The 21,454-nt window shown below is 43.1% G+C and overlaps 1 protein-coding gene across 1 annotated transcript in view; it reads left to right on the top strand.

Moving 5' to 3' along the window:
* The first annotated feature begins 626 nt into the window (after positions 1–626).
* The window catches only part of PLAAT1 (phospholipase A and acyltransferase 1), a 30,067-nt gene continuing 9,239 nt past the window's right edge, over positions 627–21,454 (top strand). The window contains exons 1-2 of the mRNA XM_040349538.1: positions 627–880; positions 14,300–14,438. Of these exons, the coding sequence (XP_040205472.1) occupies positions 14,300–14,438 (139 nt within the window). The 5' untranslated portion in view covers positions 627–880. The remainder of the gene's footprint in view (positions 881–14,299; positions 14,439–21,454) is intronic.

The raw sequence follows: 21,454 nt of genomic DNA, 5'->3' as shown, positions 1-21,454 counted from the left end.
GTGATGGTGTGTACGCGGCATAAGTCTGTGATCTACAAGTACCCCCCTGATACTTTTCCATCACTAATTCTTCTAGGTAAGCCCCTTCTAATGTGTAATTTGCATGTGTATTTTTGGCACACAAATGCATACCTTTTAATTTCTCAATATTGAACCTAATCTGCCATGTAACTGCTTACCCCCCCCCCCCCCCCCCCCCAATTCCTGTAATGATGCTACGTCCTATGCTGAAGTTATTTCCCAGCATAATCTGGTATTATCAGTAAACATTGAAATCAAGCTCTTGATTAATAAATACCTCTATAACATTATTGTTTTATTTGTGATTCAACTTCGCCCAGTGTTGTGACACATCTGTTGTGAAAAAATCAGTTTAGCCTCCTAAAGATTATATGATGTTTAAACACATTAAAGAAAATGTTTTTTTATATGTGTAATCTCCAGACTAATCTCTTCGACACATGAATGCCGGATGCCTCTTTAACACAAAGCCGACTGGGATTTTTGAGTTACGTCCCTGACAATGCACTGAATATACAATCTGTTTTCAACTGCATAAATGCTACTGCCTTGAAAAGCTCTGCCCTGGAATGCACTGAAGGGCCAGATCTCTGGTAAAGAAAGCACTATAGCTGCGTATGATGTGCTCCTCATCACATGACTGGGTACCACGCTGCATCCAGAAGCAGCTCTTTTGCTGGATGTATAAGTAGCAGAGCATTTTGATTGGTGGCTGAGGGAGGCCTTATTTGAATAACAATTACTGCTGCAACGCATGACACATCTGTGTCGAAGCCATAAGGTACCAGCGAGCACCTGTCCCCAGGAGAGCGAGGCTCCTGTGTGTGCACCGTGGAGATGAGATGCCCGGCTCAGACCGGTGAGTAAAAGCTCCATGTGTTTCTCTGGGATCTGTTCTATACATAGTGGGATCAGGGCTATCAAAATCACACACACACACAAGCTTACAATACATGTTGAACTACAAGCACCAGCATGCGTTTCTGGCTACAGATCATAAGGAGCTGTTCTGGAATGCTGGGAGACAAAGCTACAACAAGCTAGAAATAAACATAATATGCCTGGGGACTCTCAGCTCAATACTGCTATCTGCTTTGCATAGTAGCCTTACAATACAAAATGGTAATATAGGTAATATACTGTTATCCAAACAGGTGTAGTTACAGATTAACTGTCCTTACTGTTGGATTCTAACAATTGTTACTATTCATTCATTTTTTATGATAAACACATATTTGTTCTGTTAGATGCAATAACAGTTTAAATACAGTGTATTCAAAAATGAGCATACCGTATTTTTGGAGTTTCTGTAGCTTCGTAAGGGGAATTGGAATCTTCTGACTGCACCTTTAATGGACTAGTTTACCAAATGACAGCACAGTTTAAACAGTTTATGTAAATTTAGGTGTAACAGGTAGATATGCAAAAATTTAGGGTGATGACATCATAACAGGCATAGACTAGAAAGCCTCTTCAATGTCCCTCATTGATTGCAAAAACAGCTTACCGATAAGTATAGTTATTTAAAAAATAAATAAATTAATTTATATACGATGTATATATCTATATATTGTCACAGCTTGGCAGCCATGTCTCTTCAGTTCTTTTTCATAGTCTAATATACAAGCACTGTTTCCATGGGGATGTTCTGCTTCAATTGTTCAATTGTTTAGGCCTGGGTTAATGCATAGAGAATGTTCAGGTTGACAGGTACATGAATCTGTTATTCTTTGTCTGTAGGTACATTTGTGCTCCAAGATTCCAGAATCTCCCATCTAGTGCCCTAATTTACGCTTTTCGCTGTGTGTATTTTCTAAAGATTTCAATATACATTTAAAAGGACAAAGCAAAAAAAAAAATGTATAAATAAAAAGCAACAGTGTGGATTTATCTTCAAAATAAAATGTATTATGTTTCAGCTGTTATGTTACAAAATGGCATTTAATTAATCAGTTTGGGTTAAAGTGGAGCTATAGTTCATAAATGAAAACACAATCTGTTAAGAGCTATAGTCAAAAAGGACAAAATTCTGAACTCAATGGAAAATAAAATCTCTTAATTCTCTTACAGTACCTGCCGCCGAGAATGTGTTTTTAGCACGACGGCATCGCGCTGATTCTCGGCGACAGGGTGCCGACATCTCGCACTCACTGGAATAGTAAAAGCACATCCCAGCAAGCGCGTCATAGAAGCGACGGGAGATCCGACTTGGATTCCCGCCAATTCTACACGTGTGCGGCGTTTGTTATGAATCCTGAGGGGGAAGTCCCCGCCGGATTTTAAATAAAAATCCGGCATGGGTTCCCCCCTCAGGAGCATACCGGGCCCTTAGGTCTGGTATGGGTTGTAAGGAGAGCCCCCCTACGCCGAAAAAACGGCGTAGGGGGTCCCCGTACAATCCATACCAGACCCGTATCCAAAGCACGCTACCCGGCCAGCCAGGAAAGGAGTGGGGACGAGCGAGCGCCCCCCCTCCTGAGCCGTACCAGGCTGCATGCCCTCAACATGGGGGGGTTGGGTGCTCTGGGGCAGGGGGGCGCACTGCGGGGCCCCCCCACCCCAGAGCACCCTGTCCCCATGTTGATGAGGACAGGGCCCCTTCCCGACAACCCTGGCCGTTGGTTGTCAGGGTATGCGGGCGGGAGGCTTATCGGAATCTGGGAGCCCCCTTTAACAAGGGGGCCCCCAGATACCGGCCCCCCACCCTAAGTGAATGAGTATGGGGTACATCGTACCCCTACCCATTCACCTGCAAGAAAAGTGGTATAAACACAAATAAAAAAACACAGGGTATTAAAATATTTTATTAGCCTGCTCCAGAGGCCGCCCCCTGTCTTCTTTAGCTCTTTTTACCAGGGGGGGCTTCTTCTTTGACGTCTTCGGGTGGGGGGCGCTCTTCTTCGACGTCATCTTCTTCTTCTCCCGATGTTGACACGCCGTCTCTTCTCGCTGCAATGACAGGTGCGCGGCTTGCATCGGACCTATATAGGCCTCACAGTCCCATCATGCTCCGGTACCTACCCATGTGATACCTACCCACGTGGGTAGGTACAGAGCATGATGGGATTGTGAGGCCTATATAGGTCCGATGCAAGCCGCGCACCTGTCATTGCAGCGAGAAGAGACGGCGTGTCAACATCGGGAGAAGAAGAAGATGACGTCACAGCACGGAAGAAGATGAAGACGTTCAGCGCTGAAGGAGAAGGCACCGGACAGCGGGAGGAAGAACCGGGGTGCGCCGAGTCAACAGCGGAGAGCGGCGAACATAGCAGAAGACCCCTGGAGAGTGGAGAAGACCCCCCGGATAGCGGAGAAGACCCCCCGGATAGCGGAAGAAGAAGCCCCCCCCTGAGAAGCACACCATCCCCCGCCGAAAACGTCGGAGGAAACCTGCCGGGGGGTGGGCGCTTTTATAAAAGCGACCCCCCCCGGCGGTGGAAGAGAACCGGACGGCGGCGAAGAAGAGCGGCCCCCACCCGAAGACGTCAAAGAAGAAGCCCCCCCCTGGTAAAAAGAGCTAAAGAAGACAGGGGGCGGCCCCTGGAGCAGACTAATAAAATATTTTAATACCCTGTGTTTTTTTATTTGTGTTTATACCACTTTTCTTGCAGGTGAATGGGTAGGGGTACGATGTACCCCATACTCATTCACTTAGGGTGGGGGGGCCGGTATCTGGGGGCCCCCTTATTAAAGGGGGCTCCCAGATTCCGATAAGCCTCCCGCCCGCATACCCCGACAACCAACGGCCAGGGTTGTCGGGAAGGGGCCCTGTGATCATCAACATGGGGACAGGGTGCTCTGGGGTGGGGGGGCCCCGCAGTGCGCCCCCCTGCCCCAGAGCACCCAACCCCCCCATGTTGAGGGCATGCAGCCTGGTACGGCTCAGGAGGGGGGGGCGCTCGCTCGTCCCCACTCCTTTCCTGGCCGGCCAGGTAGCGTGCTTTGGATACGGGTCTGGTATGGATTGTAGGGGGACCCCCTACGCCGTTTTTTTGGCGTAGGGGGGCTCTCCTTACAACCCATACCAGACCTAAGGGCCCGGTATGCTCCTGAGGGGGGAACCCATGCCGGATTTTTATTTAAAATCCGGCAGGGAACTTCCCCTTCAGGATTCATAACAAACGCCGCACACGTGTAGAATTGGCGGGAATCCAAGTCGGATCTCCCGTCGCTTCTATGACGGCTTTGTCTCTATCGCGGCAAGCCAGCTCGGCGCTGGCTCCCGCGATGGGGCTCGTAGGTGCTCAATCTCGCCGAGAAAGGGAGCGAGATTGACACAATATCGCAGTCACCCACTGTAATTCAAGCCTGTTTTTGTTTTTTTGTCTCAAACAAAAGCATTTTATTGAGCAGAAGAAATAAAACATACAAAGTCCAGAGCAAAATAGGTACTGTATACAAAGGCTGCAAGTAGCAACATTCACACATTTAAGGCAATGGGCACCACGCTACGTATATTTGAGTTCATCTCACATATACATACGAATAGTCTCTTAATAATAACAATAAAGGTATTGCTTCAAAACAATTCAAGCCTGTTTATGATGCAGCACCTAAAGTATACATCAAGACAAAAAAAAATGTTCAGGTTTTCATACAGTTGGAGATTAGAAAGTCTGTTGGGCTTTACTGCTATCTGCTTTGTTAACCGCTGCAGCCCCAGACCATTTCGCTGGCCAAAGACCAGGCCACTTTTTGTGATTTGGCACTGCGTCACTTTAACTGACAATTGCGCGGTCGTGCGACGTGGCTCCCAAGCAAAATTGAAGTCCTTTTTTTTCCCACAAATAGAGCTTTTTTTTGGTGGTATTTGATCACCTCTGCGGTTTTTATTTTTGCGCTATGAACAAAAATAGAGCGACAATTTTGAAAAAAAAAACATTTTTTTTTACTTTTTGCTATAATAAATATCCCCAAAAAATATATATAAAAATGTTTACGATACGTATTGTTCTACATATTTTTGGTAAAATCGCATTTATAGATTGGTTTGCGCAAAAGTTATAGTATCTACAAAATAAAGGATAGTCTTATGCCATTTTTATTAATATTTTTGTTTTACTAGTAATGGCGGCGATCTGCGATCGTGATTTAGATTGTGACTGTGACTTTATGGGGGACACATCGGACACTTATGACACATTTTTTGGGACCATAAAAATGCACTGATTACTGTAAAAATGACACTGGCAGTGAAGGGGTTAACCACTAGGTGGCGCTGAAGGGGTTAAGTCAGTACTAGGGAGTGATTTTTAGTGTTAGGGGGCGTGGCTACAAGTAACATGTCACTGATGACCATTCCCGATCACGGGGGGACAGCCATCAGTGACATGTCACTAGGCAGAATAGGGGAATGCCTTGTTTACAAAGGCATCTCCCTGCTCTGCTTTTGCCGACTGCAATCGCGGGCCGCCCGGGAACATCGAGTTCCCGGGACCCGCAAGCACACTCACGAGGCACACGGTGGGTGCGTGTCCCCGGCGGTGTGCGCACCCGCTGGGCGACTAATTTAAAGGGACGTACAGGTACGCCCATTTGCCTCCCAGTGCCATTGTGTTGATGAACATCTGCGTGCGGCGGTTGGAAAGTGGTTAAAGAGGTTAGACAGCAAGTGATAGAAAATCTGCAACAGGGACACAGACAGAAATTAAAATTTGGCAGGGGTTCTAGCTTTTCTTGCTGCACCAAGAGAATGCAAATCTGCAAAATGCAAAAAGCACTAAAAATGCATAGGTGTGAATCCAGCATCAAACCTGACTGGGGTTCTAATCCTTCCCCACTCTGTTCAAAAAAATGTTTGCTTAGACATACGCTCAGCTCTTACCTCTCTTAATTCTGTTCTCAACTCATTAGTGCAGGAGAAAGTAAGTGAACACACAAACAGAATTAGGCTTTAGGGTGGGATACTATATGTGTTTCAAGTAAAGGGAGCCATATAAAATGAAATAATCCATCAGATTCCCTATCAAATTATTCTTCCTAGGATTCCTACTTACTTTTACATTATTTCTAATGGATCAACTATATGGTTCTGATAGCCATTGACTTCCTTATATTGGCACTGTCAGGACTAGTTTTAGAACTATGAGCAAGCTTGTATTTAATTTAAATGTACAGTATGTACTGTACAAAGCACACATGGATACAGTGAGAGCCGGTTCACACTGGGGCGACTTGGGATCCGACTTGAAGTCGCCTTAAGTCGTCCCAAGTCGCGCTGTCGAGAAAAACAATGCAAGTGAATGGGAGCGGTGTTAATACACACGACTCGAGTCGCTCCGACTTCAAAAGAAGTTCCTGTACTACTTCAATCCGACTACTTCAATCGCGATTTGTACCCATTGATTTCAATGGAAGTCACCTCCAAGTCTGATCCAAGTCTGATCACTGTCTTAACTGAAGCGACTTTCCAGGAAGATAACATACATTTCTCACAGGCAAACCTCTCCCTCCCCCTCCCTCCCCCTCCCTCCCCTAGAGCTGATTGTTGTTTGATTGGCCACTGGAAAGTCTCCTGTCCTGGAGACGACTTCAAGTCGTGTTGTAAATCGCCCCAGATCGCCCTGTGGTTCATGCTCAAGTCGTGTCGGAGTCACCTCTGAAAGTCGCGCTGGAAGTCGTGTCGCCCCAGTGTGAACCGACTCTGAGGCCCCGTACACACGACCAGTTTCCTCGGCAGAATTCAGCTTCCGACCGAGTTTCTGGCTGAATTCTGCCGAGGAAACTGGTCGTGTGTACACTTTCGGCCGAGGAAGCCGACGAGGAGCTCGACGAGGAAATAGAGAACATGTTCTCTATTTCCTCGTTGTTCTATGGGAGCTCTCGTCCCGCCGAGCTCCTCGGCGGCTTCAGTGCTGAACTGGCCGAGGAACTCGATGTGTTTGGCACGTCGAGTTCCTCGGCCGTGTGTACGAGGCCTATGGGGAAAAAGTATGTGATCCCCTGCTGATTTTATACGTTTGCCCACTGACAAAGAAATGATCCATCTATAATTTTAATGGTAGGTATATGTTAACAGTGAGAGACAGATTAACAACAACAACAAAAAATCCAGAAAAACGCATTTAAAAAAAGTTATAGATTGATTTGAGTTGTACTTTGGCAGGTTGGCTCTTCTGCGTGAATCGCCGTCATTGTACGTCAGCTCGTACAGGCGCAGTTGCACGCTGTGGGAGCGTGCCAGCGGGTCAGGCAGACTCGATGTCCGCCAGCGACCCGCGATCGCGGCGAAGAGAGGCAGAATGGGGATCTGCCTTTGTAAACAAAGTGGATCCCCATTCTGACAAATGACATGACAGAGATCTACTGTTCCCAGTGATCGGGATTAGTGATCTCTGTCATGCCCCAGTTCCCTACAGTTAGAACATGCTGAGGGAACACAGTTAACTCCTTGATCGCCCCCTAGTGTTAACCCCTTCCTTGCCAGTGTCATTTTTACATTGATCAGTGCATTTTTATAGCACTGATTAATGTAATGATGTCACTGGTCCCCAAAAAGTGTCATTTGGGGTCAGATTTGTCCGCTGCAATGTTGCAGTCCTGCTAAAAATATGTATAAAAATATATATCGGCCAAAACCAATGAATACATTTGTTTTTTTTATATTTTTTTGGGATATATATTATAGCAAAAAGTTTTTTTTTTTTTCAAAATTGTTGCTCTTTGTTTGATTATAGCGCAAAAAATATAAACCACAGAGGTGATCAAATACCTCCAAAAGAAATCTCTATTTCTGGGAAAAAAATAGACAATTTTGTTTGGGTACAGCATCGCATGACTGGGCAATTGTCAGTTAAAGCGATGCAGTGCCGTATCGCAAAAAATGGGCTGGTCATTAAGGGGGCAAATCCTTCCGATCCTTAAAGCGGTAGTTCACCCTCCTTTCCATCATTAGACCATTAAATTCGGCATCGTAGCGCGAGCTACGGTATGCCGGTCTTAAATTTTTAATCCCCGTACTCACTGTGGTATCGCTGATTGAAGAAATCGACTCCCGCGGGGAATGGGCGTGCCTATGGAGAGGGAGGATGATTGACGGCCGGCTCTGGCACGTCACGCTCCCCGAAGACAGCCGGAGTAGGTCTCGGCTATTCACGACGCCTGCGCACAGGCTATGCGCAGGCGCCGTGAATAGCCAAGCCTATTTCGGCTATTTCCGGAGAAGCGTGACGTGCCAGGGCCGGCCGTCAATCACCTTCTCTCACCATAGGAACGCCCATTCCCCGGATTCTTCAATCAGCGATACCGCAGTGAGTACGGGCATAAAAAATGTAAGACCGGCATACCGTAGCTCGCGCTACGATGCCGAATTTAATGGTCTAATAAAAAAAAACTTTTTTTTTTTTTTTAACAGGGTGAACCCCCGCTTTAAGTGGTTAATGAGTGAAATAAATATTTGACCCCTTCGCATAACATGACTTAGTACTTGGTGGCAAAATCCTTGTTGGTAATCACAGAGGTCAGACGTTTCTTGTAGTTGGCCACCAGGTTTGCACACATCTCAGGAGGGATTTTATCCCACTCCATTGAAGATCCTTTCCAAGTCATTAAGGTTTCGGGGGTGGCCGTTTGGTAACTCAAACCTTCAGCTCCCTCCACATTATTTTCTATGGGATTAAGGTCTGTAGACTGGCTAGGACACTCCAGGACCTTAAAGTGCTATTTCTTGAGCCACTCCTTTGTTGCCTTGGCCGTGTGTTTTGGGTCCTTGTCATGCTGGAATTCCCATCCATGACCCATTTTCAATGCCCTGGCTGAGGGAAGGAGGTTCTCACGCAAGATTTGACGGTACATGGCCCCGTTCATCGTCCCTTTAATGTGGCAAAGTTGCCCTGTCCCCTTAGCAGAAAAACATCCCAAAGCATAATGTTTCCACCCCCATGTTCGACGGTGGGGATGGTGTTCTTGGGGCCATATGCAGCATTCTTCCTCCTCCAAACATGGTGAGTTGAATTTATGCCAAAGAGCTTGATTTTGGTCTCATCTGACCACAACACTTTCACCCAGTTCTCCTCTGAATCATTCAGATGTTCATTAGCAAACTTCAGATGGGCCTGTACATGTGCTTTCTTTAGCAGGGGGACCTTGCGGGCGCTGCAGAATTTCAGTTCTTCACAGCGTAGTGTGTCATTGTCATTGATAAGATTCTCCCGTGTAGTTCTTGGCTGATTCCTCACGGTTCTCATGATCATTGAAATGCCACGAGGGGAGATCTTGCATGGAGCCCCAGACCGAGGGTGATTGACAGTTATTTTGTGTTTCTTCTATTTGCACATAATGGCACGAACTGTTGTCACACTCTCACCAAGCTGCTTGGCGATAGTCTTGTACCCCATTCTAGCCTTGTCTACAATCTTGTCCTGGACATCCTTGGGCAGCTCTTTGGTCTTGGCCATGATGGCGAGATTGGAATCTGTTTGCTTCTGTGGACAGGTGTCTTCCAGACAGGTAACAAGCTGAGATTAGGAGCACTCCCTTTAGCTACTTAAGGACCGCCTCCTGCAGATATACGTCGGCAGAATGGCACGGCTGGGCAAAAGCACGTACCTGTACGTCCTCTTTAAGTGCCCAGCCGCGGCACATGCCCACGACCCGGTCCGAATCTCCGTGGCCGCGGGACCCGTGGACCTGATCGCCACTGGAGTCCGGCGATCAGTCACAGGAGCAGAAGAACGGGGAGAGCTGTGTGTAAACACAGCTTCCCCGTTCTTCACAGTGGCAGCTTCATTGATCGTGTGTTCCCTGATATAGTTACAGTTAGAAAAACATATGAGGTCACACATAACCCCTACAGCGCTGCCTAGTGGTTAACTCCTAAACTGCACTGTCATTTTCACAGTAAACAATGCATTTTTATAGCATTTTTTGCTGTGAAGATTACAATGGTCCCAAAAATGTGTCAAAATTGTCCGATGTGTCCGCCATAATGTCGCAGTCACGAACAAAATCGCTGATCACCGCCATTAGTAGTAAAAACATTTTTTTATAAAAATGCAATAAAACTATCTCCTATTTTGTAAACGCTATAAATTTTGCGCAAATCAATCAATAAACGCTTATTGCGATTTTTTTTTACCAAAAATAGATAGAAGAATACATATCGGCCTAAACTGAGGAAAAAAATATGTTTTTTTATATCTTTTTGGGGGATATTTATTATAGCAAAAAGTAAAAAATATAGAATTTTTTTCAAAATTGTCGCTCTATTTTTGTTTATAGCGCAAAAAAAAAAAACGCAGAGGTGATCAAATACCACCAAAAGAAAGCTCTATTTGTGGTAAAAAAAGGACGCTAATTTTGTTTGGGAACTACATCGCGCAATTGTCAGTTAAAGCGACGCAGTGCCGAATCGCAAAAACTGGCCAGGTCCTTTACCTGCATTAAGGTCCGGGTCTTAAGTGGTTAAGAAGACACCTGGGAGCCAGAAATCTTGCTGATTAATAGGGGATCAAATACTTATTTCACTCATTAAAATGCAAATCAAATGTATAACTTTTTTGAAATGCGTTTTTCTGGATATTTTTGTTGTTATTCTTTTTCTCACTGTTAAAATAAACCTACCAATAAAATTATAGACTGATTATTTCTTTGTCAGTGAGCAAACGTACAAAATCAGCAGGGGATCAAATACTTTTTGCTCTTACTGAAAATGGTATATATTCCACTGCAGGGACGTGCAATCAGGGAAGGCTGGTGAGGCAGAGCCTCACCTGCTATGAACATAAAAAAATAAAAAATAAAAATGATCAAGCTTTGAGGGTCATAGGTCAGAGACCTGGGGTCACAGAGACCCCAAATTTGGGGGGTAGGTAGCCAAAGTCCTACCCCACCACTAGTCAAAAAAAATGTATTTATCAGCTTAGGCCAATATGTATTCTTCTACATATTTTTGGTAAAAGAAAATGACAATAAGTGTATATTAATAAGTTTGCGCAAAAGTTATTGTGTCGAAAAAATTGGGAATAGATTTATGGCTTTTTTTTATTATTATATTTTTTTTTACTAGTAATGGCGGCGATCAGTAATTTTTAGCGGGACTGCGACATTGGGGTGGACAGATCGGAGACCTAACTGACATATTTTACACTTTTTGGGGGGAACCAGTGACATTATTACAAAAATGCAATTTTATTGTACTAATGACACTGGCAGGGAAGGGATTAAATGTATTCCCTCACTGTGTGTTCTATCTGTGTGGGGAACTGTGTGACTGGGCAAACACACAGATCTGTCTTCCTGCATAGCAGAAAGACAGGATGTGTGTGATCTCTTTAGTCAGAATGGAGATCTGCCTTGTTTACACAAGCAGATCCCTGTTCTGTCTCTGTGGGGAACAATCGTGGACATCGAGCCTGCCAAACACGCTGATTGTCCCCCCCGCTGGCCAATGGGAGCCTCCAGCTGCACATGCACACCCACAAAAGCAAGTTTCCGCTGGATTGAGCCACCTTTCTACAGTATAATGATGTCATCTGGTTGGGAAGTGGTTAAAGTTGTTGTAAAAGCTGAAGATTTTTTACCTTCTCTATCTTAATGCATTCTCTGTATTGAGGTAAAAAAAAAAATTCTATTGTCCCCCCCCCCCCCCCCAGCCCTCCCAAATACTTACCTTAGCCTGTTCTCGACCCAGCGATGTGCCCCAGAGCAACAGCACTGCTCTCTCTCCTCACAGTGAGAGCAATGGGAACCATTGGCTCCTGCTGCTTTCAATCAAATCCAGTGATGGGGGATCAGGGGGCAGGGCCAAGCATTACTGTGTGTTTCAATGGACACACAAAGTGTGGTTCGAGATCGAGCCCACATGAGTACCCTCAAAAAAGCAGCTTCCTATGGTGGCACATGGAGAAGAGGACGAGCCCATAGCAGAAGAGGAGGATCAAAACTACTGTACAGATCAGGAAAGTATGACATATTTGTTATTTTAAAAAGAAAAAAAAAAACTTTACAATTACTTCAAAGTGTATATGAAGGCAAATTGTTTATTTTTTTTTGTTTATTTATTTTTTTAGGTTTGAATAGAGTGGGGAAAATTTAGAATGTCTATCTTATATTGCTGTCTGTGTCTCCAGTGGGACATTAACCCACGCTATGTGTTATGGTGGCCATTGTTACTGAGACAGAAAGTAACGGGAACCCCAAAATTTCAGAGTCGACAACAGCAAGTGAGGGGAAATCCCCCACTTAGGTCACAATTCTCTAAGAATAAAATTATAAAATAAAATAATAAAATATTTAGCAAATAGCACACTCCTAGACATCTGATGGAAATGTTGTCTGAATGAGCGTTGCCAAAATCAATATTAAACCTCAAGGGCCATCTGTGGTTTATGGAAGAGTACAAACAGCGGCAATGCAGCTTTTATTTATTTATTCTAGATATTCCGTTTTGAGAACAGCCGGCCAGGAATAACACAATCTTCATAGGGGGTGAAAAAAAGAAGGTGGGCCACATCTGTTGTATTTCATCCAAGACCTTAATTTAGGGACAGTGACCCCTGCTTTGATGAAAGACCTTTCTAGTACCTTGAGAACTTTTGAAATAAGAGAGTCGACAAAAGTTATGTTTGACTCAAATAACAGAATTCTGGATTTACTGATTAAACACATTTACTGAGCACTTGCAATGAAAAACAAGAAATAATGGGGGAGAATTACTAAAACTGGAGCCCATCAAATCTGGTGCAGCTGCGCATGGTAGCCAATCAGCTTCAAACTTCACCTTATTCAATTAGGCTTTGACAATAAAACCTGAAAGCTGATGTAGAGCTGCACCAGATTTTGCACTCTCCAGTTTTAGTAAATATCCCCTAATGTGTCTTATACTATATTTATTTACTCTGCAAACTAAGTGCTGGCCATGAGCAAGGCAATGCATTAACCACTTAAGGACCACCTCCTGCACATTTACATTGGCAGAATGGCACGGCTGGGCACATGCACGTATAGGTATGTTCTGTGCTAGTACCCAGCCGTGGGTCGCGGGCGACCCGGTCCGAAGCTCCGTGACCAGGACCGCGGGACCCGATCACCGCTGGAGTCCCATGTTCGGTCCCCGGAGCTGAAGAACGGGGAGAGCTGTGTGTAAACACAGCTTCCCCGTTCTTCACTGTGGCGGCATCATCGATTGTGTGATCCCTTTTATAGGGATACACAATCGATGACATCTCACCTACAGACACACCCCCCTACAGTTGTAAACACACATGAGGTCACACATTACCCCATCAGCGCCCCCGTGTGGTTAACTCCCAAACTGCAATTGTCATTTTCACAGTAAACAATGCATTTTAAAATGTGTCAAAATTGTCCGAAGTGTCCGCCATAATGTCGCAGTCACGAAAAAAAAATGACTGATCGCCGTCTTTAAGTGTGGAAAAAAAATTAATTAATAAAAATGCCATAAAACTATCTCCTATTTTGTAAACGCTATAAATTTTGCGCAAACCAACCGATAAACGCTTATTGCGTTTTTTTTTACCAAAAATAGGTAGAAGAATACGTATCGGCCTAAACTGAGGAAAAAAAATGTTTTTTTATATATTTTTGGGGGATATTTATTATAGCAATAAGTAAAAAAATATTGCATTTTTTTCAAAATTGTCGCTCTATTTTTGTTTATAGCGCAAAAAATAATAACCGCAGAGGTGATCAAATACCAAACTCAAAAGAAAGCTCTATTTGTGGGAAAAAAAAGAACGCCAATTTTGTTTGGGAGCCACGTCGCACGACCGCGCAATTGTCTGTTAAAGCGACGCAGTGCCGAATCGCAAAACCTGGCCGGGTCCTTTAGCTGCTTAAAGGTCCGGGTCTTAAGTGGCTAAACTATACTATGATCACAACTTTTAAAGCTGATCGAAACATTCTTTCTTAAGCTGCTCAAGTTTCAATATATAATTAGCAGAAACTTCTAGGGCTTGCAAGAGGAAGGAGTTTTGTCTTTTATTTCTATGTGTCCTCTCTGGGAATATTACTACTTACTTCCTGGACAATGTGTCTTCAGGCGCAAAAAAAAAAAAAACATGACAAAGCTTTCTCTCAATTTACCAAAACCCTCTCTCAATTTACTAAAACAAAAAAAACTTAGATAAAAATGCAGTCATGAAGGGAAATCAGTTAGAGATTTATTTCTGTTTTGAGAGTTACTGTAGACATTATTTATGTGTGATATTTAGCCTGTTCCGCTTACAATCTCCAAGTCTCCAATTAGGTGACATAGATTTTTTGTTGCAAATAAAATATACAATTTTAAGGTTTAAAGAACTATTTTTGCTCATTACAGATGGCTTCAAATGACATAAACAATGAGGATGTCCCCAATAATCTCCAGCCCGGGGACCTGATTGAAATTTTTCGACCAGCATATCAGCATTGGGCACTATACCTTGGTGATGGTTACGTCATCAACGTGGCACCTTTGGGTAAGACTTTTCTCAGTAATCTGTTCCCATTTGTTTCTTTTGTCCAAGTTGAATACCCAAAATTTACAATTTTAACTTTCAAAGCCACTTACAAGCCCAGCTTAGACCCCTTTCACACTGGGGCCGCTCATGCATTAGCGCCAAAGCAGCACTTGTTTTTTAGCAGCTAGCGGCCAAAGAAGGGGTTAAAGACACCTATGTTGCGGTGCTTCGGAAGCGCTTTTCAGACGCTTCGGAAGTGCTACCAATTCTTTGCAATGGGAAGGGACGGTTTGGGAGCGATGTACACAGGCGCTCCCAAACCACCCCAAAGATGCTGCTTGCAGGACTTTTTCTAACGTCCCACAAGCGCACCGCCCCAGTGTGAAAGCACTCAGGCTTTCACATTCGGCGGTGTGGAAGGCAGTTTTCAGGTGCTTTACAGGTGATATTTATTGCTCTAAAATGCCCGAAAACGTCCTCAGTGTGAAAGGGGTCTTACTCTAAATTGATTTACTGATGAATCCAATTGGGCTCATTCACCAGCAAATTCTCATAATTCTCAGAGACAGCAGATATGACATCATTATCATTTACTTGTGCCCTCCCCCCCCTTTCACACACACACACACACACACACACACACACACACACACATTTTCATGTTCTGTTTGGTTCACCAGAATACAAATTTTAACATTTCAAAACATGGGAGTCCAATAGGGGATTGGGATATAGTTTTCTAGGTCAGTCCAAGTTAGACTTCTGCTAACTTTTATTATTTGTATTGATTTATGCATTTGAAATATATGGTAAAAGGAGGACCCACTTAATGAAGGCGACTCAGTATCTGAATTATTATATACAAATGTAATAAACTTTCATTAAAAGTAAACAAGGCAAATAATTAGGGGGAAAGGGGAAAAGTATTTAAATTGATACAGAAATTATGATAAATTGTGTTAAATCAATAACTTCAGCTGCAACACCTACAAACACGTGATATACATGTGAAGCAGAACAAAAAATCAAAACAAGGGTTTGCGCTAGTATTACCACCTAGTGAAGTTTGTAATTATTCCATAAATAAATATGTGACTACACCATTAAATTCCTAAAGGAAAAAAAAAGTATGCAGAAATAAATAAATGAATAAATAAATATAGATGTCAATGTCCTAATCGTGCCAAGGCTGGCACACCTGGAACAATTGCCAAATACAATGACTGGAGGCAGTTCCCAGTGAATCACTCGGGAGTATAAGTCAGTCCTCACACAGTAGAAAAAGAAGAAAGAAAGGTTGCGCTAATAGCACATAAATCTATGACTAGGCCAAAAAATATATAATAAATTAATATATAAATGTAAATAAATTAAATTGAATTAAATTAATATATATATATATATATATATATAAAAATCCTGTTTGAACAGGATCAATATCACACCAAAAGGCATGTGCTGTGTGCAACCAAGTGAAAGCAGTCCGCAATAAATAAGGGAATTAGTTTAAATAAATGAATTAATAAATAAATTAATATGTTAAATTAAATAAATAAATTGTTATTATTACCCAAGGAGGGGAGCTGAGGCTGAACCGTGAGGCCACAACCACTCCTCCAACACCAAAATTAATGAGACATCAGGTAAATCACAATAGTAAGCAAAGTGACATGTGTTTTAAAAAAGTCATAGTAATTAAAGGACGTCTGTGAATCAGATGAAAAGTCCCAAGGACCACATATGTGGTGAAGAACATAAAAGTCCCGATCCAACTGACATCCACTGTAGCCGGACGATTAGCAGAAGTAGAAATCCACCACCAATTAGAATTGAAGTTGGTATAGGAGGATGAAAGGAATACCAAAGACCACACCAACAGGACAAAGGTAAGTATATGCTCTTACCAGATCACCATGAATTTAGGCGTATCGATCCACCGATCGGATGTACCAGGAACTGTAAACTCCCACGCTTCCAGCTGCTTCTTGTAAGGTAACCGAACACCACCTCTCTCCGCTCCACTCAAGGTCTCAATTCACAGGCTTCATCTTCCAATGGGGTACCCAGGAGGAAAAAATGAGGGCTCGAGATCGTGAGGTACCGTTAGGCAATTTTATTAAAAAATTTGTAGCCAGAAACACACTACATGCATTTAAAATTGCCGGCATAAAACATATAAAACAGAGAACAAAATAGAGCAAAATCGTACGCCCGTGCTTCCGGGTCACGTACAGAGTGGTGACGTCAGTGCATAGCTCCGCCCTGACATGTTTCGACGTAAAAGTCGTTATCAAAGGGCACGGGCGACGCACTGAACCATCACCTTTTATAACCATGGAGAGACAACCAAGCCTCACTCTCCTATGGTTCCGACCAATGGGGACAAACCCATCCAGGTCTATAGAATCAATATGGGACGCTCGCGAAACCAGAGGGCGGGGATGAAACGGAGGAGGGAACCAATCCCGCACAGATACCACGACCCGCGCCAGATTGTCGAACGCTCCACCCCTGTTGATTCCATAGCCAGCTGAAAAACAACTCCACCTCCATCGCTTTGGTTTCTGTGCGTTCCCACAATAGAGACATTTCTACACCTATTACACTGCCTGTCACAGTGTATGTGCGCAAAAAAGCAACACTTATAGGCAGTTATCATTGACCACTCAACATATAGAAATAACAATAAAAACAATAAATATAAATGCATATTCATTAGTGGATTCCTATTATGCAATCAACACAATATATTCGCATTTACTAGCACCATCTGGTGGATGAAAATATATATAACAATAATAATAAACTGACTATTCCTGTACTCAAGGTTTACCATCAGTGAAAAGGTGGCTAGATATTTAATCCACAGACCCTTTTTAATGTACCCACTTAGACAAATATGGATAGAAGAAAAAGGGAGGGGGAGATAAATATAATAACAAAGGAGGGGAATTTTTGTTATAGAAATTCTCAGGAGTTGTCCAGAAAGGCATTAACCTCAATCTCTACATTTAAACCCAAAGGCTTGAGACACTTGACCTGGTAGATCCAGCTCATCTCGAGCTTCGATATGGCTCTTCTTTTAGGTCCCCCTCTCCAATGGGGTTTTAGGATATCGATGGTGATAAAAGAGGTACCACTGGGGTCTCTATCATGTACCTCTCTGTAATGTCGAGACACCGAGTGATTCTTATATCCTCTCCTAATATTCCCAATATGTTCGTTAACCTTTATTTGAAATGATCTGACCGTACGTCCAACATATTGAAGTCCACACAGACAGGTCAAAAGATAAACTATATGGGTAGATGAACATGTGATAAAAGATCTTATGTTAAATAATTGAGACGTACTGTTAGAGGTGAAACTAAGAGTTTAACATTCACTAATTGCGTTAATTTGACATACTGCACATTTTTTACATTTGTAATAACCCTTCATAGCCTGAAAAAACAGGTTTATTTACTGGAGGATTGCACACTCCAGGTGCCAAAGTATCTCTCAAAGAGGGTACTCCTCTAAACACCACTTGAGGTTGTTCGGGGAGTGCCGGGCCTAGAACTGGATCTTCTTTAATAAGATGACAGTGTTTGCGAACCAATTTCTTTATCATAAAGTGTTGACTTGAATAGTCGGTAATGAAAGGCCAAGTATATTTATTCTGATCAGATCCCTGACTTTGTTTGTCCATCAGTAGCGTTCCTCTATCCAGTTTTTCTATTTCACCAGACTGCCTGCGGAGATCCTCAGCAAGGTAGCCTTTATCTACAAACCTAGAGATCAGGACTTTAGCTTGTTCGTTATAGTCCTCTATTTTACTACAATTTTGCCCAAGGCGCAAAAATTGACTCTTGGGCACTGAGTCCAACCAAGCTCTATGGTGACAACTATCACGGGGGATGAAAGAATTCCGATCAGTGGACTTGAAATACGTGAAGGTCATAAATTGACCCTCCTCTACCCGTATTTACAAGTCTAAGAAGTTAATACACTTCTGATCTGCCTCAAATTTAAACCTATAGCCCCGATCATTGGCATTCAAACCCTCCATATAGGCATCCAGCGATGCCTTGAAACTCTTCCATAGGAGGAGGACGTCATCGATATACCAGACCCATAGAACTAACTCGGGTCTACGATCGGCATAGATGACGTCCTCCTCCCATTTCCCCATAAAGAGGTTGGCCAGGCTGGGGGCAAACTTTGCCCTCATGGCCACACCCCTATTCTGGAGAAAAAAGTTTCCACTAAACCAAAAGAAATTATGGGTTGTGGCAAACAGCAGGAGGTCCATAATAAAGTTCTGCTGAACTGGGGATAGGTTGGAATCCTTGAAACTTTCAAATGCTTCACTTTTCAATCCCCCAGGGGGCCTTGCCCCCAATGTCAAAGTATTTAGGGATATTCTCCTTAGAGATCTGGAAAAAATAAATATAAAAAAGTCCAGACTTGATAAATCATTACAATCAGGATTGGACCAACTGTGTGAGGAAAAAAGTATTGTTATCCGCCCTGCAGACAAAGGGGGCGGAATAGTAATATTGAACAAATCTGACTATCTTTTTTTCCAGATGAGGGGTGTAGCCATGGGGGCAAAGTTTGCCCCCAGCCTGGCCAACCTCTTTATGGGGAAATGGGAGGAGGACATCATCTATGCCGATCGTAGACCCAAGTTAGTTCTATGGGTCAGGTATATCGATGACGTCCTCCTCCTATGGAAGGGTTCCAAGGCTTCACTGGATGCCTATATGGAGGGTTTGAATGCCAATGATCGGGGCTATAGGTTTAAATTTGAGGCAGATCAGAAGTGTATAATTGTAGTAAAATAGAGGACTATAACGAACAAGCTAAAGTCCTGACCTCTAGGTTTGTAGATAAAGGCTACCTTGCTGAGGATCTCCGCAGGCAGTCTGGTGAAATAGAAAAACTGGATAGAGGAACACTACTGATGGACAAACAAAGTCAGGGATCTGATCAGAATAACTATACTTGGCCTTTCATTACCGGCTATTCAAGTCAACACTTTATGATAAAGAAATTGGTTCGCAAACACTGGCATCTTATTAAAGAAGATCCAGTTCTAGGCCCGGCACTCCCCGAACAACCTCAAGTGGTGTTTAGAGGAGTACCCTCTTTGAGAGATACTGTGGCACCTGGAGTGTGCAATCCTCCAGTAAATAAACCTATGTTTTTTCAGACTATGAAGGGTTATTACAAACGTAAAAAATGTGCAGTATGTCAAATTAATGCAATTAGTGAATGTAAATCTCTTAGTTTCACCTCTAACAGTACGTCTCAATTATTTAACATAAGATCTTTTATCACATGTTCATCTACCCATATAGTTTACCTTTTGACCTATCCGTGTGGACTTCAATATGTTGGACGCACGGTCAGATCTTTTCAAATAAGGGTTAACGAACATATTGGGAATATTAGGAGAGGATATAAGAATCACTCGGTGTCTCGACATTACAGAGAGGTACATGATAGAGACCCCAGTGGTACCTCTTTTATCGTCATCGATATCCTAAAACCCCATTGGAGAGGGGGACCTAAAAGAAGAGCCATATCGAAGCTCGAGATGAGCTGGATCTACCGGGTCAAGTGTCTCAAGCCTTTGGGTTTAAATGTAGAGATTGAGGTTAATGCCTTTCTGGACAACTCCTGAGAATTTCTATAAAAAAAATTCCCCTCCTTTGTTATTATATTTATCTCCCCCCACCCTTTTTTCTTCTATCCATATTTGTCTAAGTGGGTACATTAAAAAGGGTCTGTGGATTAAATATCTATCCACCTTTTCACTGATGGTAAACCTTGAGTACAGGAATAGTCTAAATTAGTTGGATATAAATGCCTCTAATATTCTTTAGAATATTAATATGTTCCTTTTTTAGGATTGTAGTTTTAAATTAGATTGCCCTTTGTGGCAGATTGGGGTTTTTCTCACATACATTTTTTCACTAACCTATCTCGGTATATAGACTTTTGAGGAGCAGAGAGATTATGTGAAAGTTCCCCATTATTGTGTATGATTGCATATGACAGTTTATTATTATTGTTATATCTATTTTCATCCACTAGATGGTGCTAGTAAATGTGAATATATTGTGTTGATGTAATATGTGGATTGCATAATAGGAATCCACTAATGAATATGCATTTATATTTATTGTTTTTATTGTTATTTCTATATGTTGAGTGGTCAATGATAACTCCCTATATGTGTTGCTTTTTTGCGCACATACACTGTGACAGGCAGTGTAATAGGTGTAGAAATGTGTCTATTGTGGGAACGCACGGAAACCAAAGCGATGGAGGTGGAGTTGTTTTTCAGCTGACTATGAAATCAACAGGGGTGGAGCGTTCGACAATCTGGTGTGGGTCGTGGTATCTGTGCGGGATTGGTTCCCTCCTCCGTTTCATCCCCCCCCTCTGGTTTCGCGAGCATCTCATATTAATTCTATAGACCTGGATGGGTTTGTCCCCATTGGTTGGAACCATATGAGAGTGAGGCTTGGTTGTCTCTCCATGGTTATAAAAGGTTATGGTTCAGTGCGTCGCCCGTGCCCTTTGATAACGACTTTTACGTCGAAACATGTCAGGGCGGAGCTACGCACTGACATCACCGCGCTGTACATGACCCGGAAGCACGGGCGTACGATTTTGCTCTATTTTGTTCTCTGTTTTATATGTTTTATGCCGGCAATTTTAAATGCATGTAGTGTGTTTCTGGCTACAAATGTTTTAATAAAATTGCCTAACGGTACCTCACGATCTCGAGCCCTCATTTTTTCCTCCTGGGTACCCCATTGGAAGATGGAGCCTGTGAGTTGAGACCTTGAGTGGAGCGGAGAGAGGTGGTGTTCGGTTACCTTGCAAGAAGCAGCTGGAAGCGTGGGAGTTTACAGTTCCTGGTACATCCGATCGGTGGATCGATACGCCTAAATTCATGGTGATCTGGTAAGAGCATATACTTACCCTTGTCCTGCTGGTGTGATCTTTGGGATTCCTTTCTTCCTCCTGTACCAACT

This window comes from Rana temporaria, chromosome 4 (genome assembly GCF_905171775.1).
Source record: "Rana temporaria chromosome 4, aRanTem1.1, whole genome shotgun sequence".
Lineage (NCBI taxonomy): Eukaryota > Metazoa > Chordata > Amphibia > Anura > Ranidae > Rana > Rana temporaria.
This window is presented reverse-complemented; position numbering and strand designations above follow the sequence as displayed.